Source organism: Python bivittatus, unplaced genomic scaffold (genome assembly GCF_059951505.1).
Source record: "Python bivittatus isolate LINGU-HERP-01145 unplaced genomic scaffold, Pbiv_v1 ctg000250_np1212, whole genome shotgun sequence".
Taxonomy (NCBI): domain Eukaryota; kingdom Metazoa; phylum Chordata; class Lepidosauria; order Squamata; family Pythonidae; genus Python; species Python bivittatus.
In genome coordinates, this window is record NW_028277057.1 from 2178698 (window position 1) to 2206583 (window position 27886).

The 27886-nt window shown below is 39.0% G+C and overlaps 3 protein-coding genes across 8 annotated transcripts; 2 read left to right on the forward strand and 1 right to left on the reverse strand.

The window, feature by feature from the left end:
* Nucleotides 1–639: 639 nt before the first annotated feature.
* LOC103068230 (interferon alpha-inducible protein 27-like protein 2A) lies at nt 640–9291 on the forward strand. 5 transcript variants are annotated; one of them, XM_007424074.3, is made up of 5 exons: nt 644–1920; nt 2978–2997; nt 3346–3375; nt 5500–5661; nt 9032–9291. In XM_007424074.3, exons 2-5 carry the CDS (start codon nt 2994–2996, stop codon nt 9103–9105), a joined length of 270 nt encoding a protein of 89 aa, XP_007424136.1. In that variant the 5' UTR covers nt 644–1920; nt 2978–2993; the 3' UTR covers nt 9106–9291. The 5 variants fall into 5 exon arrangements, with proteins under 5 accessions (XP_087997094.1, XP_007424136.1, XP_087997096.1 ...); XM_088140970.1 differs by having other exon boundaries at nt 644–1469; XM_088140971.1 differs by having other exon boundaries at nt 644–1059.
* Nucleotides 9292–11711: 2420 nt separating this feature from the next.
* SRSF10 (serine and arginine rich splicing factor 10) lies at nt 11712–27255 on the forward strand. 2 transcript variants are annotated; one of them, XM_007424072.3, is made up of 6 exons: nt 11712–11947; nt 13619–13723; nt 15257–15360; nt 20816–20975; nt 21228–21281; nt 21418–22977. In XM_007424072.3, exons 1-6 carry the CDS (start codon nt 11883–11885, stop codon nt 21731–21733), a joined length of 804 nt encoding a protein of 267 aa, XP_007424134.2. In that variant the 5' UTR covers nt 11712–11882; the 3' UTR covers nt 21734–22977. The 2 variants fall into 2 exon arrangements, with proteins under 2 accessions (XP_007424134.2, XP_025019778.2); XM_025164010.2 differs by lacking the exon at nt 21418–22977 and adding an exon at nt 27119–27255 and having other exon boundaries at nt 11714–11947.
* PNRC2 (proline rich nuclear receptor coactivator 2) lies at nt 24590–27187 on the reverse strand. The gene has a single exon (XM_007424071.4). It carries the CDS (start codon nt 27185–27187, stop codon nt 26771–26773), a length of 417 nt encoding a protein of 138 aa, XP_007424133.1. The 3' UTR covers nt 24590–26770.
* Nucleotides 27256–27886: the final 631 nt, after the last annotated feature.

Here is a 27886-nt window from a genome sequence, read left to right on the forward strand (position 1 = left end):
GGCAATGGAGCCAGCATAGCTGGTTGTTAAACACTTACTCACACACTACTGTGTATGTCCTTTTGAATCATGCGCGTGTGGTCAGCATTTTCGATAAGGTTTCCATTTACCGCAAACCTCAGCTGGTTATTTTGGACATCCAGCAAAACTTTGCAAACAGTGCCAAGCCCAAAAAAACTGGTCCCTTCCTGTTTGTTATCTGAATTTTGCAATTCAGCATGACATACAAATACAGCCTCTTTGTAACATGTCATGGCAAATGAATATTGCTATCCCTCAGCGAACTATCAGGATGAACCACATTTCAGTGATGCACAGGGATCATGGTGCTCAATGATACAAATACAGCCTCTTTGTAACATGTCATGGCAGATAAATATTGCTATCCCTCAGCGAATTATCAGGATGAACCACATTGCAATGATGTACAGGGAGGTTCTTAAATCAATAGAAGCGAATATGTGTAGCTCAGGGTTGAACTGGAATCCTTGGGGTTCTCTGAGCTTGGTTGTTTTCTTGCAAACATTTCATTACCTGGCTATGTAACATCTTCCGTGCTAGAATGGGATGGGGTTTGCTCTCTGTTTATATACTGCAGAAACCCCTGCAGGGTGGGGGGGGGGGGTTGTTTTGGTTTTTTCCCTCCGGTAGTTCCTCGATTAGGGTATTGTTTACTGCTTGATTGTATGTCTGGTGGTAATCTTGGTGTTAATCTCTGCTTATCTAGGTGATGATTGCTGGTGAGGAGATGTTCTGGTCTTTTGTTTTCCTTTCTATTGTCTCTTTTGAATAATGTATAGATGTTGTTTATCTCTATGTGCCTGTTGATGGCTGCCTTGTCTGAATACCAAGTTTCCAAGAATTCCCTTGCATTTTTGGATTTATCTTGGTCTAAGATGCTGACAGTTTCCCAGCTGAAACTATGGTTAAGTCTGTCCGTGTGTTGTGAGATTAAGGAGTTTTCATCGTGTCTTCTGACCACTAGTTGGTGTTCATGGATGCGCTCTGCAAGGCTTCTGCCTGTCTGTCCTACATAGTGGTTGCTACAGTCCTTACACTGTATGTTGTAGATGACTTCTGTTTTTTCTTCTTGGGCTACTGGGTCTTTTGGTTTGCTTAAGATGTTTTGGAGGGCTTTGGTTTGCGTGCTACAGAGATGCCATGTGGTTGTAAGTCTGTAGGTAGTTTCTGAGACGTTTCTGATGTATGGCAGTGTTATCTTGAATCTTCTCCTCTGCTGGAAGGTGTTGGAAAGAAATCTCACCAAGTTCGTTTCCGAGCCAGGAATAAAATGCACAGACAGTTGCTCGAAACACAGATGAAGTTCATTTCAGAGAGCACAAGAATGGGCAGCCGCAGTCAGGATTTCCCCAAAAGCACTTAGCCGGAATTCCAGGAGGGAGCACTCTGAAGTCCAGTAACCCCACTGAGCTGTGGTTTCCTGTAATCAGGCATCTTGTTGAGCTGAGGTATTTGCCTGTTTATGCAAATATTTTTTGGGGAAGAGATATTTTGTTATTTGATTTAGATTTCGGCTAAGTCCAAGGAACATTAGCTCTTCCTGCCAGTTGTTTATTTGACTCAGATCTTTCGGCTAGGTTCAAGGAATGTTAACTCTTTCTGCCACATTTTAATGTTTTGTGTGAGCCCATCCTGATTATAAATTTAAAGACTGAATGGCAGGGTGGGATAAGCAGGAAGGTTTGATTTTCTGCTTGTGTGGGGAAGACTTCAATTGACTTCTCACACAGAGGATTTGAGAAATTGAAACTAAAGTTTTACTTGGGAAATCGAAAGCTACGAACATGAGACTAAGGCAGAGCTATCTGTGATGCTATTGGCTATCTGTCATTAGCCATTCCCACTTCAGAAAGCTTCTTAAGCCACATGGATGGATGCTCAGTGTACACAAAATCTCAGGTAGGTTTTGATGAATTCCAGCCTCCCTAGGAGGTCCTTTAGGAGGAGTATCAGCTTGAATTAGTAAGAATAAGGGTGGCCAAAGGCTGGTTTTGTTTCTCTACTGGTCTACAAAGTACCAGGCTGCTTGGGTTTTAACGTCATTTCTTTTTGTGCTACCAGAATTTACCAAGATACCGTAAGTACTGAACCAGAGTAGAATGGCCTATGTTGGTATATATTTTACTGTCCTGATGGCCAAGCTCTAAGTCTGCCTCAGCATCAAGATGTGCAAATTGGGCTTTTTTTAGGGTTCTATGCAGGGCAATTTGAGGGTGGAGATTGGTAAACTTCCTTGGTTTAGTTTTTCCTCCTACCCAGTGTCATTTTCCAAGAGGAAAAATGACCATCAATGGATTTCCTTAACGCAAAGGGGGTCAGGCCTGGGCAACTATGAGTAGGTGTGTGAGATTTGAATGAAGCTACCTTTCAGTTTGCTCAAGTGACATGCTGCCAGAGTAGAGGTGCTCCATCCTGGTGACCTGTCATTCAGGCTTTTTCTAGCATGCTTTTCCAGAGACCAATGGTTCAGAAGAGGGATGCAAGGAAATGTGGTGAGGTTGTGAGGAGCATTGGGGATATTCCTCCTGTGCTTTTTATTTGGCTAAAATCTCTTTTCCTCCCTTAAAATAATTCTGCAGCTCCCAGCCAGGGTTAGAGGCATTAAGACAATGCCTGGTTGCCAGACTGATGATGTGATTTTTATACCAACTTTATAACAGGATTTTTCATACAGGAGGAACGATGGCTTAGTAGCCAGGCAGTTTCATAGCATTACAGAAGCTTGATTTGCATCTGAAAAGTTTCCACCGCAGAACATAGGGTGCGAAATCAATAGTTCTCAGCTAGCTTGGGGGAAATCTGTTCAACTTTGGTGTGTAGGTTCCCTAGAATATTGGTTAGAAACTTCGGTTCTGGGGATAATGGTTGAATGGACTTCAAGGCATTGGATGAGTGACCAGAAGTTGTTAGCTGTAAAATACATTTTCTTACCAGAGTTTCTGCTATTTACTTGCAGGTAAACCAGAACCAACATGGGTAAGATCTAATTTTCTAGTCATGAAGAATTTTGTTAACCTTGTATAATGTAGTTACAGTGGCTGGATTCACACATGCAATGCAAGGGGGAAAAGCACCATTATTAACACTTAACACCAGATGCATCCTTCGCGGGGGGGGGGGTGCCAAGATGGCAGCTGGATCCACACAATCAAAGCCCTGCTTCTTTTTACCTGCATCATGTTATGGAAAAAATTTATGACTCTTTTATGACAACATTGGGAGGTGTTGAATTTGACTTCTCTTGGTAAGGCAACTGTCTCTCGCTTGAAGCTTACTATGTACTGAGATTGCCACAATATGACTGGCACATACCTATTTCCTTAGGTCTTCTAATTGGAGCAGCTCTCGGACTGGGTAAGTTACTTCTCTGTATCTCTAAATGGTCTCTCATATTCTTGGGAGGGTTTTGTTGGGTAATGAGATTAAGAGGAGACAAGGTATATAAATTATCAACCTTTATATCTATTTAAAATATACAAAAGGTAAACTTAAACATAAAATATATCTTCAACAATACAAAAGTGACAACAAAGAATATAAACAATATAATATAAATATATCAGATAGCAGGGAATAAGCAGTGAGCCTAAAAAGGTAAAACCAAGAAAGCAGCAGAACAAGTAAGAGGAAGGATACTTCTCTTATACAGAGTTTGCCACCTGATTCTAATAGTTCACAGCCAAAAACAATCTCTTATTAATTCTACAGTTAATACTGTTAAAGGTGTAGATCTTGCAAATGTCCAACAGGTTTTGTGTTAGAGGAGCAGTTCTCAGCACAAGGCAGGTGTTTAGCTTGGGGAAAAGAGAATTTTAGAACTTTTTTTGTTTCTTCCTAGTGCTGACAGAACTTTAGCGTGCTCTTCCTTTATCCCTTTTCTAGCCTTTAAGAAGCACCTGCACCAAGATCCTGTAATGTCCAAGTAATTTTTGTTACTATTAACAAAAATGATTTGAGCATCCACAGGGAGGTTGAAAACTTCAATGATAAGTGCAGTATTGCAATCCAGGCCCTGTACAATGATGGTCCACTGATTTTTTTTAAGTGCAGCCAAATGTTAAAAATGCTAATGTGCATTATCAGTTTCTAAGCTTTTTTAATAGTGCAAATGAAATCAGTAATTTCCATACTGCAGATAAGAGACCAGTGGCAGGATGGAAGATAAGGACCGCCTGAGGTCCTCTGTATAGGTAGTACTCGTTGAATGACTACTCATTCAGTGACCGTTCAAACTTACAACGGCACTGAATGAGGTACTTATAGTTGACAGGTCCTCATAGTTACAGCCATCAGTGTCCCCATGGTCACGTGGACGTGATTCAGGCACTTGGCAGCTGGCTCGCGATTATAACATCGTAGCATTGTGCAGTCACAAGATCACTGTTTGCAACCTTCACTGCTGGCTTCCAACAAGCAAAGTCAATAGGGAAGCTGGCAGGTCACAAATGGCAATCACATGACCATGGGACACTGCAACTGTGCAGGATTCGCCTAACATCAACTGGGACTGTCAGAACTGCTGTCATACGTCAGCATGACATTGTGCCTTATGACCATGTTGCTTAGTGACAGAGTTTCCTGTCCCAATTACTGTCAGTAAGCGAGGACTACCTGTAGAGTTGATAGGAGAAATGGGAGCTTTCTGATATAGTCCAATCTTTGTGCTACAATGTTCACCCTTCCTGAGCTTCAGAAGTATGAGGTATCACTCGGTAACACCTTATACGAAGAAGACAATTATTTAAAAATCTCTATAGGCTGGTCTTCATCCTAATGGATTCCTGTATACTACACAATACGGTACAATCAGCATGCCATTATTGTTCACAGAGCACAACACTGAGAGGCAGCCTAACATAAGTTGAAGGATTAGTCCACTGCCCCCTTGAATAAAAACCACTGCCAGGGGTAGGTTGTAGCTGTTTCCTTTCAGACTGTCAGGCCCAGCCCAAGAACAACAATGGGGCAGTCCAGTCCATTATAGTTCCTTTATTAGCTTACACCCTAAAAACAGAATCTCGCCAGACTAAATCTATGCTAAAACAACTAGTAGATATACCCCGTGAGACTCTAGGGAGGGTCTAGCCTCACCTCCTCCTTCTTCTCACGGTCTTGTTGTGGGCTGAGAAAGCGCTTGCCCTGTACCCTCTCCTGGAATGTACTCCCTCCCTCCTGATAGCCTTGATCTTCCATTCCAGCATCCTCCTCACACATGCCTTCCATTACACAGACCCTAAGGGACATGTAGGTGAAGTAAGGAAGGCAGTCAACGCAGTTGTTGGAGCCAGGGTTAAAATGTTGTACTTGATTTAAGGAGACATAAATTCACAGTCAACTCCCTCAACCATGCAGCTGATTGAATGACTCTGGTGCGAAATAAGGGGTCAAGAGAAAAATTGGTAGAAAATGGAGTAAATAAATGAGTGATATTAATCTAGGCTACTTTTATACAGCCGTGACTAACAGCAAGTTCTTTAGGTGGTGCAGTAATCGGTGCTCCACTGATCCTGGGAGCCGTGGGCTTCACTACCGCTGGAATTGCAGCAGGATCACTGGCAGCAAAGATGATGTCGGCTGCTGCCATTGCCAGTGGTGGTGGCGTGGCCGCTGGAAGCTTTGTTGCCATTGGACAGTCAATTGGTCAGTATCACCTTTCCAGAAGCATTAGACATACTACTCTGTTGCAGCAAAAAATGGTAGTGGCCCAGCCATTTATTATACCATAGCCTTTTGCAGATGACTCTCCATTTCATCAAATGCTTAAGTTGTGATTTTGAGGAAGAGGTACATATATGCTTGTAGGAAGGTGTGGATAGGAACATAGAGAACTGAATGTTGTTGATTTAGATGGTTTTAATAAGGGGAAAAGTCAGCCTGGTATGCTGCAATAAGCCATTCTCTCTCTCATGGATGGGTAACCTGCTTTCCCAGGACCATGTGTGATCCCCAACGCCCTTTGTGGTGGCTCAGCTGACTTTGCAAAACTGGTATCAATGGACAACAGTTTCCTGTTGTTTCATGGTGGGAAACACATGAAAACTGTAGTATAAATCCTAAAATAGGCATTGATTTATCTGTGCCTTCAAATCAATCTTGACTCCTGGCGATTGCCTAGACAAGTCCCTGCAGTTTTTTAGACAACATTTTTGGAAGTGGTTTGCCATGGCCACCTTCTTCCTAGGGCTGGGAGAGGACCTGGCCCAAAGGTCTAAGGCAGGACTAGAACTCAGGGTCCCTGATTTCTAGCTCGGTGCCTTAACTATTTCACCCAACTGGCTCTTTAAAATGGCTGAAGAACTAGGAAGTTAGGTTCCTAGCCAGCCATGTTGGAGGCTTCACCCTTCCCCAATGTTAAATGTGGCTTTCAACTAAGGGTATGTGCAAAATAGAGAAAGTGTTCTGTTTTGAACTCAGAACAAAAGACTGAGCTGTGGGAGTCCTGTCAACCTGCTCCATGTCAGCCACAATTGGGCAGAAAGGAAGCCCAGAATCTTTTGGATGTTCCACGTTACAGGTGGAACAAACCAGAAAGGATTTGGGGTGTTTTGGCAACAGGAAACACTGGGATTCAGAACCCTGGAAAGCCACTAGATGGTAGCAGAGATAGAAAAGACTTTTGCTGCCATCTAGTGGTTGTTGCCCAAATCTGGTAGCATTAATACCAGTATTCCCTTTTTGCTTGAAAGTACAGATATTCTTGTGGGGGACGCGGTGGCGCAGCGGCTTAATGACGCTGAAAGTTGCCGGCCAGAAATGGTCGACGCTTCAGCGGTTTGAGTCCAGCCTTCGCGTTAGCAGGGTGAGCTCCTGTTTCCTCCCCAGTTCCTGTCAACCCAACAGGTCGAAAACTCACGTGAGTAGATAAATGGGTACTCTCACTCCGGTGGGAGGAAAAATGCTGGCAGCGCCTTGCAAAAAAGGAGTCGGGAGCAGTTGCTGGTAAGCGCGAAAAACCGTGCGCGCCCGAAAAGGGCACGAAGCAATGGAAACCCCGCCTCCTGCGCTCGCCAGCTGGGCTCTGCTCTAGGAAGGAGGCTCTGGCAAACCACTTCCGAAACACTTGCCTTGAAAACTGCAAGGACTCGTCCAAGTAGTCACTACAGAGTCGGTAATGACTGAGCGCAGATTAAAAAAAAAACAGATATTCTTCCAGGAGTTTTTGAAGGATTTTTGGTCCAAAAGATCAAGATGGTGGCCATGAGGTTATTTTTAAAAATATTTTCAAATAAACCTTTCTCTCTCCCTCTCTCCATGTATGTATGTACGTGTGTGTGTGTGTGTGTGTGTATTTATATATATATTCTCCTAAACCTAAACTCCACAGATGGGCAGTGACAAATTTGAAATATAAATAAACAAATAAATAAATAAACAAAACAAAATAAAATAAACCTAATTTGCAGATAGTCAGGAACATGGATTGTCTCCCGCCACCCCAGTATTTAAAGTTCTGCATGCATATTTCCCTTTTCTGTTTCTCCTGTTGGATGTCAAAAGCAAAACAAACTGCAAATCTATTCTGTCTGATAGAATGAGTATTTGGAAGGAGGTGGGAGGACAGGAAAAAGAAAAGTTACTCAGGGTAGAGGTCCCACCATGGGAAACTCCAAACATTTCTCTTTCCTCAACTGTCCTCATTTACATCCTTGGAAGTCCTTAGTACTCTAAACAAAAAAGTAATTACAGGACATGCATACTTGAAATGATATTGGAACAGAGCAATAAACAGGTCAATCATCAAGTGCAAACCAGCTTTTGGGGTTAAACGCAGCATTTGCTGCATCAACAGTGCTCAGGAATGAATAGACTGCATGTCCACATGACTGTATCTTAGCAGATGAACAAATATAGAATCCTTTGCATTTTAAAATGTGTTCTGAATGTGTTCTGCACCCTGAACTTTATGGAGTGCAAGGATGAATGATAGTGTTTCCAAAACAGCTGTCCAAACCCAAGCTATCAGTGAAAACCTTTGAAAAAATACATAATAATGACTAAGCTATGCTAAGTTTAACTTTTTATCCTGCTAAATGTGGATTTTCAGAGTGCCTTGAAGATAAAGCACTTAGTGCACATATAAAGGCATTCTGAATCTCAACATCAACAGGAACCAAGAACTTCCAGGTACACACAAGCAGACAACAGGTGTACTTAAGCAGACAACAAACCAGACAAACATTTCTGTACTATTTACATTTACAGCACTTCTGTATGTCTAGCTTATTTTCCCGAACATTTCTTTTGTGTAAATTAATACAAACGTCTTAAAAAGGAATACATTGCATTGCAAAACTGAGAAAAGGGTAAAGCTCAAGTAAGTCCTATTTTTAGTCTTGTGCTAAATGCAACTTAAAGAGCTTTGTCTGCCCTCTAATTTCAAGCAGCCTCTAACTGGCAACATAGTGCCAGTGAAGTGAACTGCAGTCTGCAAAAATCGATGCCATCATCTCTTAGTCTTTAAGTAATCAGACACAGCAGGTAGCAACACCTAGCCAGCCTTGCCTGATCTCAAAAAAGAAGTAGACAGGATGGAACCTGACTGGTAAATGGAGGGGAGATAACTTGGAAATCACACAGCGTTGTACCCTAGAATGGGAAGACAAAAAAGTATTCTGGAAGAAGGCAATGGCAATCCCTTCCAAACTGTTCCCAAGAAAAGGACATATTCAAGAAGTCACCAGGAGTCAATCTCAACCCACAGAAGACTTGGGTCCCAGCTAGGTGGTAGTACTAAGCTGACCACAGCTGATCCTGGAAAGTACAGGATAGGTCAGTATTAAAATAAGAGAACACCAGGACATTCCAGTGCTGAAAACTAGGAAGCATTTTTTAAAAAGCTTCCCATAAGGCAACAGTAGCTGCGTGGTCACCAAGCATTAAGTTCAATTTGCAGAAGATCTGACTTTTAAGTCTTCAAGATATCACATTATTGTTTTCAGACACTGTAGCACACTTACTAAATCATTTTTCATCTTCATAATTCTGTTACTTGTTTTTGTTTTTCACATAGGTGCTGCAGGGCTGTCTCTCGGTACCACAGCCGCCATGACAACTACTGGTGCAGTACTGGGGCTCCTGATATAAGCAAAATCTGCAAAGGAGTTCACCACATCATTTAGAAGACCAGCACTTAATACATGTTGTCTGTTAACTAAGAAGTTTATTTGCTACTAACAAATAACTGATTTATCTCAATCATAATCTGAATGAATTTCACAAGTCTTTCTGTTGGCTAAATATACAAATATAAAACTTCAGCATTTAAAGAAAGCAGCATTTGACTCAATTATTAAGAAAGAAGATTGGGTAAGAATATGGTAGTGCCACCAATCAGGAAAGCATCTTTTTTATTTCCTGGCAGGCTTTTGATCAACTTCTTATAATGTCTTAATATTAGAATTATTTCTATTTGGATCAGTAATTTTGTGTCAGGGTGAGAATTATTTTTTCACCAATTAATAGAATGAATCATTAGAATTCATTCCAATTTGGCTCTGGATCATGGGACAGAATTTGTATTCAATGCAATCAAGCCAAACATAGTTTCGCATCTTTGCCTAAATGGTAGGTTAGATCATGGAACAGGCATCCATTGTTCTGAGCGTGTATGCAATTTACGTGGTCCTAAATTAGTAGGATATATAACCCAACCAGTCCTTGCTTATTCAGCAAAGCCTGACTTAGTGCAGTGCGTGAACCAGGCTTCTTCTGATCTCCAGCTACTAGACTTGAGCTGCCTGATTCACGCATTATACTAAGTCAAGATTTGCTTTCACACAGTTAACCAAGCCACAAATAAGAGTTCATACATCATTTGGTTTACAGACAAAACTGGCTGGGATCACACATTAAATCAAAACCAGGACAATGTCATAATTTTGGGACTTTGAACACCCAAAATGTAGCTGGATTCAAACAGCTAGGCATGTGGCATATTTGATTTGGGCTTAAACCATTATGTGAAACCAGATCATTATGACCATCCATCTTTATCTTTAATTATGATTTACAATTTGTGACCCCAAGCCATCTGGTGATTTTCTCTCTCTACTTCTGGATGGTGTTGTACTGCCTCAGTCAAAACTGATGAATAATTTAGAGCCTCCTGGACTTGCAGCTCCTGTTGGAGGAGCAGGTGGCAGCCATGGCCAGGAGGGCTTTTACACAACTTCCTGTTGTGTACCAATTGTACCCTTTCCTGGATCAGGCAGCACTGCACACTGTCACTCATGCTTTGGTTAACTGTCAAGTGGACTACTGTAATAGGGTGCCCTTGAATATCTGGAGTTCATCCAGAATATAGTGTTGTGAGCCATGTTACCATGTTACACCTGTTTCACAAGCAGCACAGGCTTCAAGGTGCTGGTTGTCACCTATAAAGGCCTTCCCGGCATGGGGAGAGGGTATTTGAGGGACTGCCTCTCTCCAGTTGTCTCTATCTGTTCCATCAGATCTGTTTATATAAATCAAATAAATGAAATGAATAAAATCGGCACAAATCAGTTAAAAGAGCAATTCTCTTCCCCAACATCCAGGGGAAAATGGAAATTTTTAACTCTGTGGTCAGGGAGATTTAAGCATGTTGTGTGAATACAATTTGTTAGTTTACATATCACATTATAGCACTTAATCAGTTTACTGAATAATCTACAACCTGCTGGGTTTATTGAATATTCTAAGCCAAAACCAAACAAAGCACTGCTTGGGGATGTTGCACCAACCAGGACAGTATTAACTAATAGGATTTAAGGGCACAAGTTATTTGAGAGATAGACCAAGTATATCTGACCATATGCAGTCTAAGTATTTCTAAAACTGAATCACATCTCACGGACAAGTGAGGAGAGGCAAGCAATGTAAGCTGAGGGAATGAAACAGTACAGAGAGCTTCTAAAAGTCAGGTACCACCTTTTCCAACTAAAAACAATGGGATAACACATTACAATTCTTTATTCAGCAGGTACTTGTAATCTGTTCCTGCATCTGCACCACCCATCTGTCTTCCACTCCCTTCCCTCCCACTTCATCCCAATTTAAATCCTACATCAAGCTTAGCCCCTCCATACACCCAGTGAAGTGAGTTGCAGCTCACAAAATCTTACGCCCTTTAACAAAATATGTTAGCTGGAAAAGGCGTTACCAGACTCCTCCTGATTTGTCACCACAGACCAGCGTTTCTCAACCTTGGCATCTGTAAGATGTGCTTCAACTCCCAGAATTCCCCAGCCAGCCTGTTTTAATATGTGTGGACTTCAGCTCCCAGAATTCCCCAGCCAGCTTGGGAATTGAAGTCCACGCATCTTAAAGTGGCCAAGGTTGAGAAACATTGCCTTAGACTAACACGACTCTGTTCTTCCCGTGTCTTACGGACACTCTTATTTTTACAACACGCAGCCTAACAAACCAAATTACCAAGAGCATTTCCAAACACGCTTTTAAACTATTTTATTTCTGCAACCCCCCCCAAAGGATCACACCCACCCCACTTACGGACAACCACCCATCCCGAGTCTCGCCCGCGCGCCAAAGGCGGGAAAACAGGAGCCGAACCGACCGCGCAGGCGTGTCCGACCGCAACCGCTCGGCAAATAACGCGAGACACGAGGCGGGGGGCGGTGCCTCTGTACAACTGTGGCGGGCCAGAGCGCAGGCACCCGGCATCTCGCTCGCCTATTGTGAGCGCGAGACGCCTTCCCGCCCGCCACTGGTGCGCGCGGCCCGACTCTCGCGAGAGTTCGCCACAAGGCGGTTGCGCCGAGTCGTTCCCTGCGTGTCTCTTTCTCCTCAGGCCCGCTTCATCTCTCGGCCTCGGCCTTCGCGTCTACCCGGCGGGCCGCTTCCCTCCCCCCCCCGGAAGAACCATGTCTCGCTACTTGCGGCCGCCCAACACCTCGCTGTTTGTGCGAAACGTGGCCGACGACACCAGGTGTGTTTAAGCAAGGGAGGCGGGGAAGGAAGGGCGCTGTGGGCCTGAAGCGCGACCGGGGGCTTGACTGCCTCGCTGTTCCCCGCGCCTCGGCCTTGCGCTTGGGGCAGGTTCGGGTGGGATCCCTAGGCACCCCTTTGCTCCGGGCAGGGCTGCTGGAGGCCTTCCGGATGCCCTTCCTGCCCTGTGGTTTCCTTACCCGTTCTTCAGAGTCTCCGTTGTTCCTCCCGGCGGGGCAGAAGACCGCAAAAAGTGCGGGGCGGGCGGGTCCCCACGGGAGCCCTCACGGGGCTGCGATCTGAGGCGCGCCGCCGTGAAATAGGCCACTTCGTGCTCGTTTCATTTGTGTATTTTCTAACTTCTCTTTTTGGCGCCAAAGAAGACGTACAAAGAATAGAGCGTGAAATCAGGAAGATCGTGTCAGTTAGTAAAATGATGAAACCATTCTGCATTTTGAGAGATTATGAGGGGGTTACAAGAGCATTTAAAAACTTTCGCTCCTCTTTTTTTTTTTTTTCCCCCTTGTCTGAGTTTCTGGCTGCTTCCCTTCCTTTTTTTAAGCATTTGTTTGAACAGTAATTTTTTGTTCATTTCTGCAAAACATTTCTGCATTTTTGCTATATCCATTACTTTATTTGAATTTAGCCCCATTAAAATGGTCCCTTTCTACTTATTTATAATTCCAGTTATAGCACATTCCAAACCTACCATTTTTTTCTTAAAATTTTGCTTAATTTACATTTTCCCAGATTTATTCATTTTATTTATTTATAAATCAAATTTATACACCGCTCATCTCACTATATAAGTGACTCTAGGCAGCTCACAAATAAAAACCATAAAAACAGTAAAAAACTTACAAAAACAAAGTTAAAAGATGGGGAAAGAATCCTCAAGTCACCAGCCACCCCCAGTGCTGCAAACCCCATTGGATCCCCAAGCTAGTTGGCATAAGCTCTTAACGCTCTTCCAGAAGGTCAGAAGAGTGAGGGCCAATCTCACCAATCTCAGATTCTTCTCTACTTCCCCTTCCTAAGACTTGAGAACTTCAGAAATTACATGAAATCTACAGAAATTCTACTTTTCTCCCCAGTGTTATTTGCATCTAAAAAAATGATCAGATCCCGCGTTATTAGAGTTTAGTGCATGAAGACATACAGCCTATTATTTTATTATGGTTTGTAGGAGTGTGCACAAAATGAAAAATACGTTTTGTTCCAAACCTCAGTTCATTTTGTGCATGGAAGTCCAGCCACTTGTTTCCAGACCAGACATGCAGGTTTCAGTTCAGTCACAAACCACCTGAAATCAGCTGTTCTGTGCACAGGATGGTTTGTGCAATAACTTTTGCATATCTCTGGTTGATTGCCATTTACATTATGGAATGTATTGTCTCAAAAGCTTTCATTCTTAGTAACATTTAACATGATTGGTATATGATTAAGTGTTATTAAGTATTGCTACATTTTATTAAAAACTGGATTCTTGTTACAAAATGGCAAGGGAAAGTTTACAGCTTAGTTCATATTTACTCTGTAACAAATCAGTGGGATGTACCCTCAGTTTCATATGGTTTGATTTGGTTAGATAAGTATTTACACGTATAGACATGTGAATTTCAACTCTGTTTTCTAATTTGTGAACACAAACAAACATTAAGTCTTATTGCAGGTCTGAAGACTTACGCCGGGAATTTGGTCGATATGGTCCAATAGTTGATGTATATGTACCCCTGGATTTCTATACCCGCCGTCCAAGAGGATTTGCTTATGTTCAATATCCTTTCTTCAGATGACTGATTGGTGAGAGGGGTGTTGAAGTTTGAAATTCACGTTTGTGTATGAGGTAACAAACCTAAATGACAAAGCTGTTTTCTTGTGTTATTTGTAATATGTTGTGTGTTCCATTCCCCAAAAGATTAATGCGTTAACAAATTTCCATGATTTGAAAACTTAAACTATAATCAATAATGTATTGTGTTATCACAGGCTTCATATTTAGACTTGTGCTTTTAATATGGAAATGGCCTTTGCTGCTGCCTCCAAAGTTTATCATTGCAGTTCAGCATATTGGGCATTTCTAGTAAACGTGTTCTTAATGCTTAGCAAAATGTGGCTGATATTTTATTGTTTATCTTCATAGAAACTGGAGTAATTTGATCAAAAACAGATTTGTATAAAAGGTGAAAATTCTTGCACTGATTATTGTCCCCTAATTTACTGTCCTCTGTTGTTGCCTCAGAGTGTAAAGCTGTACAGTAATGGCGACCCCAAAGAGAAAGCATGAAAGAACCTTTAGAGTAGAGTTCAAGAATTAAGGCAAGTAGACAAGCCAAAGACCTCTTAAGGATCAGGCTTGAAGAGAAGGGAAAGTTTGGGAAAAGAAAAGATAAAGAAAAGCTGGAAGAAGGACAAGCCATAATGGGAGACAAAGCTTCGCTTTATCTACAAATGGGGGAAAAGGTTGTTTTTCAAAGTGTAAAGATAAAGCCATCTGTCACTTTTGACCAAGCATCTCAAGTCCTTCTGACAAGCACTTAAAGAGTTAAAGGTCAAGATGAAGTTGACTGGTGGCAAGATAAAAGGAGCCTTACCTGATGTATCCTACAGAATAAGACCTGTCCTCTTGCTGGTTGTGTAAGTGGTTAACCAATACTTTTTTTTTTTTCTGATTTAGTTTAGCTATAGGCCCTGTAATAATTTGCTAAATATCCGTGATATCTGTGCATTTCATTGGGAACTACAATTTCAACCAATCATTCCTGATTTGAGATGAGAATATCTGTAATAAGGTGGAATTTGACTGCTGAATAGGACATTTGTATATTGACATATAGGGACAAATAATCAATTTAGCTCACTTAGGGTTTTGCAATATGTAACTTGAGCTTAATTTTCCACCATATATCTTCATCATAAAATTTTATATAACTTTGCAGTGATTTATCTTTTAAATCAATCATTGAAAACAAAAGCATTAATTTTAATACTAGCTTCATGTGGAAAACGCTACACTGCTACTGTATTAAAGCTCTCTAAGAAAAACAATATTTCAGGGGGAGATTTTTTTAAAACATTGGTAAATGAAATATGACATTAGTTAAGAATCCAGTTTTTTAAATTGAAATTTGATTTGAGGCAAATGCAAATTGACATTACTAATGTCAGCTAATCTTTGTCATAACAAAGAACATACAAAAAATGAGGACAGGTTAGTTACAAGGGTGAAATGGCATTGTAGAAAAGCAAAAATTTACTAGATATATAGCTGCAAATACCTCAAACTCCCAAGTACCTTAACATCTAGCACATTTGAAGATGTCCGGGATGCTGAAGATGCCCTTCATAATTTGGACCGGAAGTGGATTTGTGGCCGCCAAATAGAAATCCAGTTTGCTCAAGGAGATCGGAAAAGTATGTACTGTATTTATATTTAACTTAAGTTTGTCAGAACATTTGGCCAGTGCATAGATGGGGGGGAGATAGGCAAGTGGGGGAAGTTGAAGTGCTCCTGTGGTCATAAGTGCAGGCGGGCTGCCAACTGCCTAAAATTTGATCATGTGACCATGGGGGCACTGCAGTGGCTGTAACTTTGTAAGTCCGTTCAGGACCGCCGTAACTTTGTAAGTCCGTTCAGGACCGCCATAACTTTGAACAGTTGCTGAACGAGTTGTCGTAAGTCAAGGACTACCTGTATAGATATAACTAAACAGTATGTCAGGCCCAGCCCAAGAACAAGAGGGAAACAGTCCATCCAAGTTCAGTTCCTTTATTGCTTACACCGTATAGACAGAATCTTGCCAGACTAAATCTGTACTACTCTAACCTAGTGGATATACCCTGGGAGATTCTAGGGAGTGGCTATCCTAAATCGCTTCCTCTTCTGATGCTCCTGCTCCAGACTGCTGTCTCTTGTCTTGCTCCCCGCTTCCTGAGAACTTGCTACTCCATTGCATTCCATCACATCACTTCCCCCTTCATAGATACATTCCATCACACATTATCTCCTATTGATGAGTGGCAAGATTGTCCTTCACCTGGTATTATTAATCTTTTTATATCCATTTAGCGCAATTCTACATATGTCATTCAGCTACCATGGATATTGGTTTGAGATATGAACCAGTCATGTGCAACAGATTGCCTCATTTAACAAACATCTTTCTCCTGATGATGAGCTGTCTGAATCCAGAATACAGGAAATAGTGGCAGTACCTAGTCAACCTTGGCTAATCTCAGAAAAAGTAAAACAGGGTCTAATTTGGTTATTGCTTGTATTGGAGACCACAAGGAAACCCCAGGGCTCTGGCTAGACTAGGAGGTCAAAAACCATCCAGAATAAAGCAGTAGCAAGCCGTTTCTATACATTTACCTTGGAAGCATAATGGATGTGCCCATGTAATCAGAGCTATTACAGATTTTTTTTAAACTGGAGTTGAAAATGCCTTCAACTGATTATACCTGCTTTTCAACAAAATGAAGAAACATTTACCTGCTTGCATAGGTTTCAGGTTTAGGTGCTTCATTCCCAATTTTTTCAGCAGTTTGATCAGTACCAGATTATAGAGGACTGCTGCAGTTAAAGAGAATATCTAAGACTGGTTGTTAAAAAGTTCATCCAAGGAAGAAGGAGGCCCCAGAAAAGGCTTGCACAAGGAATAGAATAAATTTATAACAATTTCAGAAAAGTTGATTCTAAATTCCAGATCCAGATTCATCCAATGAGGTTGAATGATAATTCACACAAATAAGAATTTGCAAAACAAATGTAATGATGGCCAACAGTTTGATTGGCTATATAAGAGGATTAGAGAAATCCGTGCAATTTAAAACTCAGTGCTTGCTGCTTATAAGAAATATTAGAGAGATACTGTTCCTCTAAATACCTGTTGCAAGTCAATATGAGAAAGATAGTTGCACTAATGTCCTGTTGCAGGCTTTTTGTAGACAGCTGGCCATTGAAAAAGCAAAATGCTAGATTATTAAAATACAAGTAGTTCTTGCTTAATGGCCACAATTGGGACCTGCATCTCTGTCACTAAGTGATGTGGCCGTTAAGTGAATCAGTGTTGGTTGTTAAGTGAGACATCACATGACAATAACTTGCTATTTCACTGCTGGCTTCTCCATTGACTGTCAAAAACCAGTTGCAAAGTGCCCAAATCTCAATCATGTGACTGTGGGGACACTGCAAGGGTCGTAAGTGCAAGGACCAATTGTAAAGCTACTTTTTCAGCACTGTCGTAACTTCAAACAGTTGCTAAACAGGGCAGTCATTAAGCGAGAATTACTTGTACTTGATCTGACTGAGAATAGTTTTTATTAGGGATATGCAAAGTGTAAGAGTAAAAAAAAAAATTCCAACCCTTTGTGAAACAGGCTATTTGGAGCATTCTGGAAGTGTTTCAACTTCAAAACAGAATTCCAAATGCAAAGCAGTTCAAAATGAGTATTTGTGTTTTTATTTTTGGATTGGTTATGGATACTTTGAAACTTGGAGCGGGTCCAAGATGTTTTCTGGTCTATAACCTTTGCATCTGGGTCCACAAGCAGGGAGGAAGTTTAAAATCTTTAGGACAATGTATGTGGAATCTGTGATGTTAAACAGTGGGCTTGATTTAAAATCTGATATTTTAAAATATAAAATGATTGGGAATCCATAGGCAAAATTTGTTGTTTCCTCAATTAACAACTGAAGTGAATTTAAATTACATACCATGGGAAATTAGAATCATATAATAAGATGTAAGATGTGAAAATAATGGAGATTCAGTGAAAATTATGTGTATTTGACTAAAAGTCTATCAAAGTGATAAAACAATAAAGTAGCAGCAAAAAATAATGAACTTACAATAAACTCTCAATTTAACAAACTAATGAAGTTAAAACAGTGTTTATTACATTAGAATCAGGTTTCACACATGCATAAAATGGAAATGAACAAAACTGAAGTCAAATTGACTGTATACTGTGTAAGCAAGTGCTATACCTGCTTAAAATAGTAAGGAGGATTTTATCGCCCTGTATAATTTTTAAACGGTTCTGATAGTATTTCTCCAACTCTTGTTAGCGATATTTTCTGTGGCCTATTTAAGTTCACTTTCCAGAATGTCTGGCTCTAGTTCAATTATCAGACCTTCATATGTATAATTGATTTTGTGATCTCTTCTTTGTTTTTATCAAGTTTCCCTTGGTTTGGGTAATTTTCTTAAATAAATAAATCTCTTGTCCTTTACATTCAAAATTGTATCAGTGTTCCCAAGCTTGGCAACTTTCAGGCGTATGGACTTCAACTCCCAGAATTCTCAGCAGTGACTGCTGGCTGAGGAATTCTGAGTACTGAAAGACACACATCAGGAAATTACTACGCTTGGGAAACAATGGTCTATATGCCTTGCAAGCAAAGATGGAGAAGTTTGTTCAGTTACAGTTAGTGTTACTTGTGTTTGTAAGCAGTATGGAAACTTCAGCAGCTGGCAAGGGCCTGAAAAAGATCAATTTGTATTCCAGTACCAAAGTCGGGCAGTGCTAAAATCTGCTCAAACTGCCAACAGCTGCATTTGATTAACGTGGTAGTAAGATAAAGCTTGAGATTCTGCAGTTCAGACTTCAACAGTACATGAAACTGTCAGATGTACAAGCTGGATTCAGAAGAGGCAGGGGTACCTGAGCTTACATTGCTACATTTAAATAGGTAATGGAAAAGGCAAGGGAGTTCCCCAAAAATGTATATTTATGCATTATTGATTATGTAAAGGTTTCTAATTGTGCAAGACACAAATTTGGAGTGGATAGCCTTTAAATACACAGGCATACTGGGCTACCTCATTTGCTAAATTGAAAAATTTGGATGATGACCAGGAAACAACATAATGGAGTGTGGAGCAACTAAATAGTTCAAAATTGACCAAGGAGTGTGCTAAGTTGTATACATTCACTGTACTGATTTAATTTATATGCAGATATATCAAAGCACATGCTGGATTAGAACAAAGAAATTGGAATTAAGATTACTGAGAAAACCTCAGCAATCTCAAATATGCTAATGATATCACTGGTGGCTAGAAGCAAGGGAAGCTTAAGGAAAATGAAGGGGGCAGGGTTAGGTCTTCTGCTCAATATTAGAAAAATAAAAATGATGTTGCCAAGCAATATGGTTGTAGATATGAATTCAACAGGAGCCATTGTTAGAGGACCTGTTCTGAGCATATGCAGAGTGATAAAAGCACACGAAGGAATTAAATATCAGCAGGTATATTTTTTAAAAAACAAAAAAAAAGCTTCCAATATATAGTTGTATTGAGTATAGAGTATGAACCTAGCCCAGCTGCCAATAAATGCTAACATATATTCATTATATTTGAAGTAAAAGTTGGATTTCGGATAGTAAATCCTCACTTCTACATCTTGAAAACAGAGAAGCAGAAGAGACCGATTAAAAGTTCACTTTTGTCTTTTAAAGATAGATAATACTCATAACTGGCATTAGGCCAGATAAGAAACAAGCAGGGAAGGGAGATCCTTTTCTATTTCTCAATATTTGCCCTAACAGTCAAAGCAGCTCATGAGTACGAGGAGATTATGCAGTCTCCAGTACCAACCCAATGCAAAGATGTGGACAGGTTGAAGTAACTAGCTTTCTAGATTCAGAAATTCACAAAGATGGTTACAGTGGCTGGACCATCAGAAAGGCTGAATAAAGCAAAATGCATAGAGTCCCCCATTGGGGGGAGATGGGCGGGGGACAAATTTCATAAATAAATACTTTTGGATCTCACTGTTGGTGAAAAATACTGAGAATAACTACTCGTTTAATAGTATATGAAGGAAAACCAGGCAGCTTACTGGAATAATGAAACTAAAGCTTAGATATTTTGGGCACATAGAATAGGTAACAGTCACTGAAGATCCAACGCCTGGAAAATTTGAAGGCAATCAAAAAGGCTGAGAGAACACAAGGTGGCTGGGTACTATTACTGATAACACAAACACGAGTTTACAAGAACTCAGAGAAACAGTTATTGGCACAATCCTGGCAAAGTCATGTTTGTTGAGTCACATAAAGTGAGAAGCAACTGTACAACAAAACAGAGTGGAATTTTATGCATTTTTTTATCTGCTGCATGGAAAGTCAGCTAAACAAAGATCTCTTTAATACGGTTTGATACTGCACATTATTCTAGCTTGCAAAGATAAAAAATAATTCCAGTAAAAACAACCCTTAAGTCAGGAGGTAAAGACGTGTTAACCAAAAATACTGTGAAGAATGTGAAGAACTCTTGTGTGCTCTCCCAACAAAAAATTTTACATAGCTAACTCTGGAGAGGAAAGTGAAGTATGGAAAAGTAACACAATAAATAGTGAATAGAGAGAGCAGGTTGTGAGGGTTTATTGGGAGAGAAAAGCAACATGGATACAGAAGACAAAGATTTGAAAATAGCTTGTGGGAAAAGGTGATAAGAGACAGGTTTGCAAAGAGAAATAGACTGCAGTTGTTTTAGGGAACTCAAAAGAATGGAAAAGCAGAGCAGAATAAATTATAGGCAAGAGCTTCTACCCTCTATGTACAGTTACTGAAGTCTAATATGGAATATTAAGGTTAAAAAATAAGCACAAGTTAGCTTACAGATCAGTAAGAAAAGGAGTTAGTGTAAATAATGCAAGTTCTCTGTTGATTTCAGTCTGTTAAAAGCTGTGCTAAGCTTTTTCTGGATTGAGAAGAAATGGAGAGATGAAACCCACTTAAATGTGTTCAAAACCAATCCTAGTTAGGTTTTCAGTATCCAGCGTCTACAGAAGACAAATAAATGAGGCATCATTGCATCAGGTACTAACATTTAATAAAGAACTGTTCATTTTTTCCCTACAGCACCAAACCAAATGAAAGCTAAGGAAGGAAGAAATGTGTACAGCTCATCTCGTTACGATGATTATGACAGATACAGGCGTTCAAGAAGTCGCAGCTATGAAAGGAGGTCAAGAAGCCGTTCTTTTGATTACAGCTATCGCAGATCTTATAGTCCTAGAAAGTAAGTGTTGTACTTAGCTTGACCTATGCTGCCCTGTAATGAAGAAGAAACTCATTGACTGTCTGACACCTAGATTCCAAGTCACCTTAGCAGTAACATGCATGGACGTTGTTATACCTTGCATGAACTATCAGAAATAGTGCATCCTTGAAGAAAAAAGAAATATTGCAACTCAAGAATCTTTAGTTGGGGGTGTGTGAGTAATTCTAAAGGTATATGCCACTGTTTACTTTTTCTCATGTACCTTTTTAGCAGTAGACCTGCTGGAAGACATCGCCGTAGCAGAAGTCGTTCAGATAATGATAGGTAAACATTCTTTTATATAACACATTCAAAATCAGAAAAGCCTGTGCCTGCAACAATAAGCCATTTTAATGTGAGATAATACAACACTTAACGAGCTTGACCATATTCAAATGTATTATCTTCCTCTTTCTGATAGGTTCAGACACCGTAACACATCTTTTTCAAGGTCAAAGTCCAATTCAAGATCACGATCTAAGTCACCAGCCAAAAAAGAAATGAAGGCTAAATCACGGTCTAGGTCTACATCTCGCACTAAATCTAGAGGCAACTCTAAAATGGATTCTAAGGCACATTATAAGTCCAGCTCAAGATATGAAAAAGAATCAAGGAAAAAAGAATCAGCTAGATCCAAATCTCAGTCAAGATCGCAGTCTAGATCTAGATCAAAATCCAGATCCAGATCAAAATCCAGATCCAGATCATGGGCTAGTCCCAAGTCCAGTGGCCACTAACCAATGTACTTTGTTTTTTAGGCATGTATCATCTAGATAAACAGTTGAGTTATGATGTTGCAACATTGCTTTAAAATAATTTTGTTAGTTATCCCTGGAGCAGGCAATTACTACTATTAAAAAAATACAGTACAGAGAATCTTACACAAGAGAGTCCACTTTGTTAAATGTCTTGGGCAGCTACTAAGGTTCTTGTGTTTCTATGTATATTTTTGTAAAAAAAGTATGGTTTTATGCTTCAAATATCAATGGTATCTTGATCATCACAGTTTACACTGTTGCTTAATTTCTGCTGTACAGCTGGCAGATTGAGCAGTCGTTTTGCAATAGTGACTGCTATGAGCTAAAAACGTCAAGACTCAAAAAGGGTTGCTTGCCATGGACAGTTGTACCAAAGTGGTTGGTTCTTTGGGCATCTGAAAGATATTGAAACACTTACTAACGAACTCTGCAGTGGTGGTTCTGAGAACAAATTAGAGCAGAAATTACTCACAAGGGTGTACTGTGGATTTCTCAAGATCCAGGTGCTTTTTCCTAATTTGTTAACCTCCAAATATGAAATACTCAGTTAAATCATTAGGTAAATGTTCATTCGCAGTGTGGTGTACTTTAAAATTTAGTGAGCAAATTCCTTAAGGTTTTTTTTGCTCCATTAAATTCAGATAAAACATCTCAGATTAGTGTGTACCATGCATAAACTAAACCTCAACACCAATGACTTTATAAGTAGTTTGCATATCTATATAGTGCCCTGGGGTTTCTTTAGCACTGTCTCTAAATGGAAGTGATAAACAAAGTATAAACATATACATCAAATCTAACTTTCTCTTCAGATCAGGAGGGTTATTCATTGTATATTGAGACTTATTTGTTTTTGTTTGTTGTGACATTATCTAGACTATGGAAAGTTGCCATGGCATAATCTCAAAGTATTCTCTGGAAGAACATTATATTGTATTAAGAACATAACTTTTCTGTTGGAAGTATGAAAATCAGTATCCATCATTAAAGGTCCCCTACTTCTGTTTAGCAGGAAAATTTATTGGTGAGCTCTTTGTCTCTGTAGAGAACTAGTTTCAGATTTAAGTTCCAGCTATTCAAATACAGTAAGCCACTCAGGAGTAAAGATGGCTTTTAAAACACTGGTTATTCAATGTGCTGAAGGAGTGATTCTAGAATCTTTGTATATTTGATAGCCTTTCTAATTTTTGTTTAATATTAAAAGTTAATGTCCTGCTATGCAATCATTTATTGCTTACATTATTTTTTGTAGTTCTCCCTAATGTATAGTTTAAAACAAAGTGTAAAATTGTAGTGTTACTGTGCAGCTCTGGTCAGAGGAAAGTTGTGGAAATAAACTTTATATTTCCTTTCTTATAGAGGCTTCCAAAAAGGTATTTTTATATGTTTTTTTAAATACCAGGTACTACTTTAAGACATCACTGTTTTGATTAGGAGAATCCAGCTTATATTCTGCTTGCTGTAAATCTAGCATACAAACTATAATAAAAAAGGAAGTAAAAATACAGAATTCTCTATTGTAGTTTTAACTAGTATTGTTTGGGGAGGGATCATATTTAAAGAGGGGGAAAACCCACGCTGCTTGTTCAATATAGCAGCAGTAATTATTTCAGAGCTTCATTGCCAATGAGAAAGACATACCTAGAAGAATAAAATAGTTTATGTTGTGCCAGAACAAATTCTGTCTCAGAGATTAAATCCTGAATCAGTTATGTAAACATTTTATTGGTTTGTGTAGCCACTCATCTCGCCAGTTGTCATTCTGAGTGGTGAACATAAGAAACAAAACCACCACCTCAAAAGCCCAGAATAATACAGTAATGAAAAGGAGGTGGGGCCTTGCACACATTTATTGTGCGCTATTTATTAATTTTGGCTCTTTCACAAAAATATTAAATTTCATCTGTTTCAAACATACTTTTAAATCCTGAAATGAAATTATAGGCCAATGGAAGCTCCCCTCAATCAGGAGGAAGGCGTGAAAAACATCTCATGCTCTAAATAGCCATGTCAATTTTTTGATATCCAGAACAAGACATCCAGTTTTGTCTTGCCAGAAGACCATATTGTTTTGACTTGAACTGAATATATTGCTATTGCTGGTGTTTGTACAAGATACCTGGGCTGCAAAACAGCTAAACTGTTTATGAATATTTTAATTTTTTAAAAACCATCTCAGCCATATGTCAATATAGCCAACTAATTTGCCTATTTTTCTAACTGAAAAAAAAAATGCTTGGTGGTTCACCCATTTTTTGTATGAGTCATTCTTATGCAGCAGATATATTTCATACTGTAATCAGCTTAAAGTAGAATTTAAATCCACGCAGCCAAATGAGTCAGATTAAAATAGATTCCTTTAAACAGTACAAATAGTTTCTCTTAAGCTTCTTTGGTTCAACATGTCCAGAGTAATCCAGTAATGTTGTACAAGGGAAACTTTGAATTTGTTCCCAAGAATAGTCATTAGATATAGCTGGTCATAACCCACTTACCACCCAACAGCAAATATTTTATCACATCTGTAGTTTTCATTTTTTAATATCTTGATTCACAGCTCAATGTTAAAGCCTCTGCTTTACAAGCAAAAATTCCATTCTTCTATCTAAAGGTGCCTATTGAAAGAAACAAACCCCCACTGGGTTACTCTCCAATTGTCTGCAGCTGTTCATATTAAAACTGAATTGATGCACACATGCTTTTTTCCTCTTCAACTTCCTCTTATAGCTTTAGTTTAGGTCTATGGGCAAGACGTCCTTTAGTGCTCACTATACATGCTTTTTTAGTTTGAAAAGAATAAAAATACTATAAATAAGTAGCAAGCCAACACATTACTGGGGAGAAAAGGTTAAGGATTTTTATTTAAATTTTGTTTCAAATTCATATCTAAGTATGTCAAGCATAGAATTTAGAATATCAAAATTACATCTGGGATACAACAATGATTTTCAAATGTCTGGGATACATTTGGGGCATAAGGTGTAATATTTTGAGCAAGTTGTCCAATCTGTTTTATTTGGGAATATTTTAAATATTTTGATGGTTGCTAAAACATTTTGAATATATAAGTAGCTAAAATGTGCAACAATGTACAGCCAAATATCCCTAAGAATTTTTTTTAAAAAAACCCATCTTTCAAGGCAATTAAATGTTTCATTACTATTGTTGGAAATTTAGCATCATTATACATTTGTTATGTATAATGTTTTAGTTTACATAATCTATTTACATAATCTATTTTCACCAAGATACATAGTGCCTAACACATCTGAAATTCTACCAAATTCTAAAGCTGCTGCTTCTAAGAAGAGTTCAGACACAAAACAAAAAAAATTCTAAAGGTATATAATGAAATACTTCTCTTTAACAAGTGACCGCATATAAAACAGCTAAGTGCTACAATATAATACATAGTTTAAAAACAAATACTTGTAAAACCCTTGATTATTATATATCTTGACAAATACAAGATGGGGTTTTGGCATTTTGGACACTGCAACTTCTAATAATTTGTCTTTGCTAAAGTTACTTTATACATCCAAAATGAAAGCAACCATCAGAGGGTGCAATACAACTTGTATGCAACAGTTCCAGTATTGCGCAGGAGTTGAGGTTTCACTGAAATGCAGCCTTACAGCCCAGTCCCAAAAACACTTGAGTATTTGATTAAAACAAGATTTGCTTTCAACAAAGTATATTAGGACTGAAATCTAAGAGTGCAAGATCATTTACTGAATTAGCAAGAATTTTGCCCCTGCATTAAACAGGAACTGGATTGCGCCCTTAAACTTCCAAAAACATTTTAACCATTAAAAAGAAAAGGTTCTTTCTACCAAGTTAAATCCAATTTATCATCTAAACAAACACAAGCTGAGCACATACTCTCACTGATACTCAAGTGCAATGGCATAGATATGTGCTTTTAAGGTTTTTTTTAACAATTTTTTTATAAAAAAAATCATGCCATGTATTTAACATGGCTTTTTTTACATTCAGCAGTTTTGTACTAAAAATATTTCATTTTGGCAGGAAAGCCCATAATAAATTTACATATGCTACAAGTTTTACATTTATTTACATGGCTCTTCCTTCCCTCCATAAAAGATGTTTTTACAGGTGTCAAAATTCTTTAAACAAGTTCATATAACAGATTACCCTATTACACACTGGCCTTAGCAGTTCAGTTTCAGGAAATGATGCAAAACATACAGAATGAGTATCAAAAACAACTTAATGAAATTCACCGAAGAAAAAGACACTAGAAGCTTTTGGCAGTTACCAGTCATTGAAAACATTCAAGTTGGCACATTTGTTGGGTATCAATGTTCAATGCATTATAAGGATTGTATAAGAGCTACAGATTAATTGCATGCCAATTATTTTCATAATTAAGTGTTTACATAGATTGACATTTCAAAGGCAAGTATTTATATTTCAAGTCACAAGCCTTTGAAAGGATATTTGCCTGCCTAAACCACCAGTTTAATGACAGATAAATGAGTTACTTGAGCAAACCAAGTTGCTTTTTACAACAATTTTAGGTAAGAGCTCAAAAAACAAGTTACTGATTTTGAATACCTACAGAATTTCACAGTACAGGAAATAATTATATTTTCCAATTATATTACATTGTGGTTGTTGGAAATTTGTTTGGCTTGTATTACTACACCCCAAAAGACATTCTGTCAAGCACACTTTCAGAAGAGGGAGAAAACTAAAATTTAATTATCCAGTACAATTTGTATACAGAACAATGGCTGAGATTTGGTCTAGGCTACCTAATTATTTTAACAGTGCATCTATAGCACATAAAAATGGATACAGTGCTCAGTAACCCCAAAAAGTGAACGATTAACTATAGTATTTCCAAGGAATGATCTTTCACTGTCATATACAATTCAACTACTTTCCAAAGTGCTAATTTAATTCTGTATGCTGTGCCTCTGTTTGAATTCCGGAACCCAAAATGGACTCATACTGAAATTTGAAATTATGAAGTGTCATTTTCTCTGGAACTTAAGCCTGTACTTTAAGCAAAGTCTTAAGTTGAAAAGTCATGATTTCTTTATCAGCAGGGTTAAATGAAACAGTTACCCAGTGGCTTGGTGGCTTAGGAAGAACACTCGGGGATGGCGGCTCACTGAATTTTGCTCCGGCGTAGTTTTGGTTGGTTTGAGGCATGAAAAGCGAGTGGGCTAAAGCTGGATTCCAAGTCTGGTTGGTTTGGAAATGCACTGTGTTTTTTCCTTCATTGTGCATGGCCTGCCATGCTACAGATGATGGGCTGCATCCATGTCCCCTCTCTTTCTTGTGAATTTTCTTCATATGGGAATTCTGATCTTTACTCTTTTTTCTATTATTCAGTTGTTGATGGCCCTTGGTAGCATTTCTGGACTGGACAGATGGAACACTGAATCTTTCTCCACCTCCCATCTTCAAGTTAAATGTCACCTATCCAGGGATTGGGGAGAGACAAGAAAAGACAAAATATAATTGTCAAGGGAAAACCAAGAAAATATGACATGTGGTAACCATAATATTTATTTGTAAAAAAGCTTCAGTGGTAATCACCAGAGTATTTGCAGATTACAACCACAAGAATCAAATAGTTGTACTAGTCCTCAATGATCCTGGTTCCAAAATCTGGCATGTGAGCTGGGTTTTTAAGCTACTATATTGATCTAACTAGAAGCAAAACTGTGTTTTTTAAAAAAAGGCTTCACTAATATTTAGATTAAGAGTACAATTTATTCATGAGAAATGCTTCTGGAGGCTTAGGAGTGCTGCTAGATTCAATTCCACAGTATACTGGTTTGTTTCACATACCACAGTAAATTGTGATTTTTTCCAACCATGGTTTGTTAAATAAAGCACAATAGGCTAGACAACATAGTACAATAAGCCATTTAGAAGAGCTTTTCCGAAACAAAAATCTTTGAAACAACATTCTATCAGGTTTTTTTTAAAACACCAACTTCTTCCCATGTTCAGTAAAGGAGCATCTTCACTGTATAATAAACCAGCCCTATTTTAAACATTAAGTGATGTTCAGATTTATATTGCATGGCAACTTTCCATGCAGAATAAAACCAAAAGCAACAGCCCAATCAAACATTTTAATAAACTGATAAA

What these genes read in the sequence shown, in the direction of transcription:
- PNRC2 (XM_007424071.4), bottom strand. Translation starts at nt 27,187, where the DNA reads ATGGGAGGTGGAGAAAGATTCAGTGTTCCATCTGTCCAGTCCAGAAAT.
- SRSF10 (XM_007424072.3), top strand. Translation starts at nt 11,883, where the DNA reads ATGTCTCGCTACTTGCGGCCGCCCAACACCTCGCTGTTTGTGCGAAAC. An exon ending in AACGTGGCCGACGACACCAG is followed by an intron (nt 11,948 to 13,618) that starts GTGTGTTTAAGC and finishes GTCTTATTGCAG; the next exon opens with GTCTGAAGACTTACGCCGGG. An exon ending in TGCTCAAGGAGATCGGAAAA is followed by an intron (nt 15,361 to 20,815) that starts GTATGTACTGTA and finishes TTTTCCCTACAG; the next exon opens with CACCAAACCAAATGAAAGCT.
- LOC103068230 (XM_088140968.1), top strand. Translation starts at nt 1,896, where the DNA reads ATGCTCAGTGTACACAAAATCTCAG. An exon ending in TGGAGCAGCTCTCGGACTGG is followed by an intron (nt 3,376 to 5,499) that starts GTAAGTTACTTC and finishes CAAGTTCTTTAG; the next exon opens with GTGGTGCAGTAATCGGTGCT. An exon ending in TGCCATTGGACAGTCAATTG is followed by an intron (nt 5,662 to 9,031) that starts GTCAGTATCACC and finishes TTTTTCACATAG; the next exon opens with GTGCTGCAGGGCTGTCTCTC.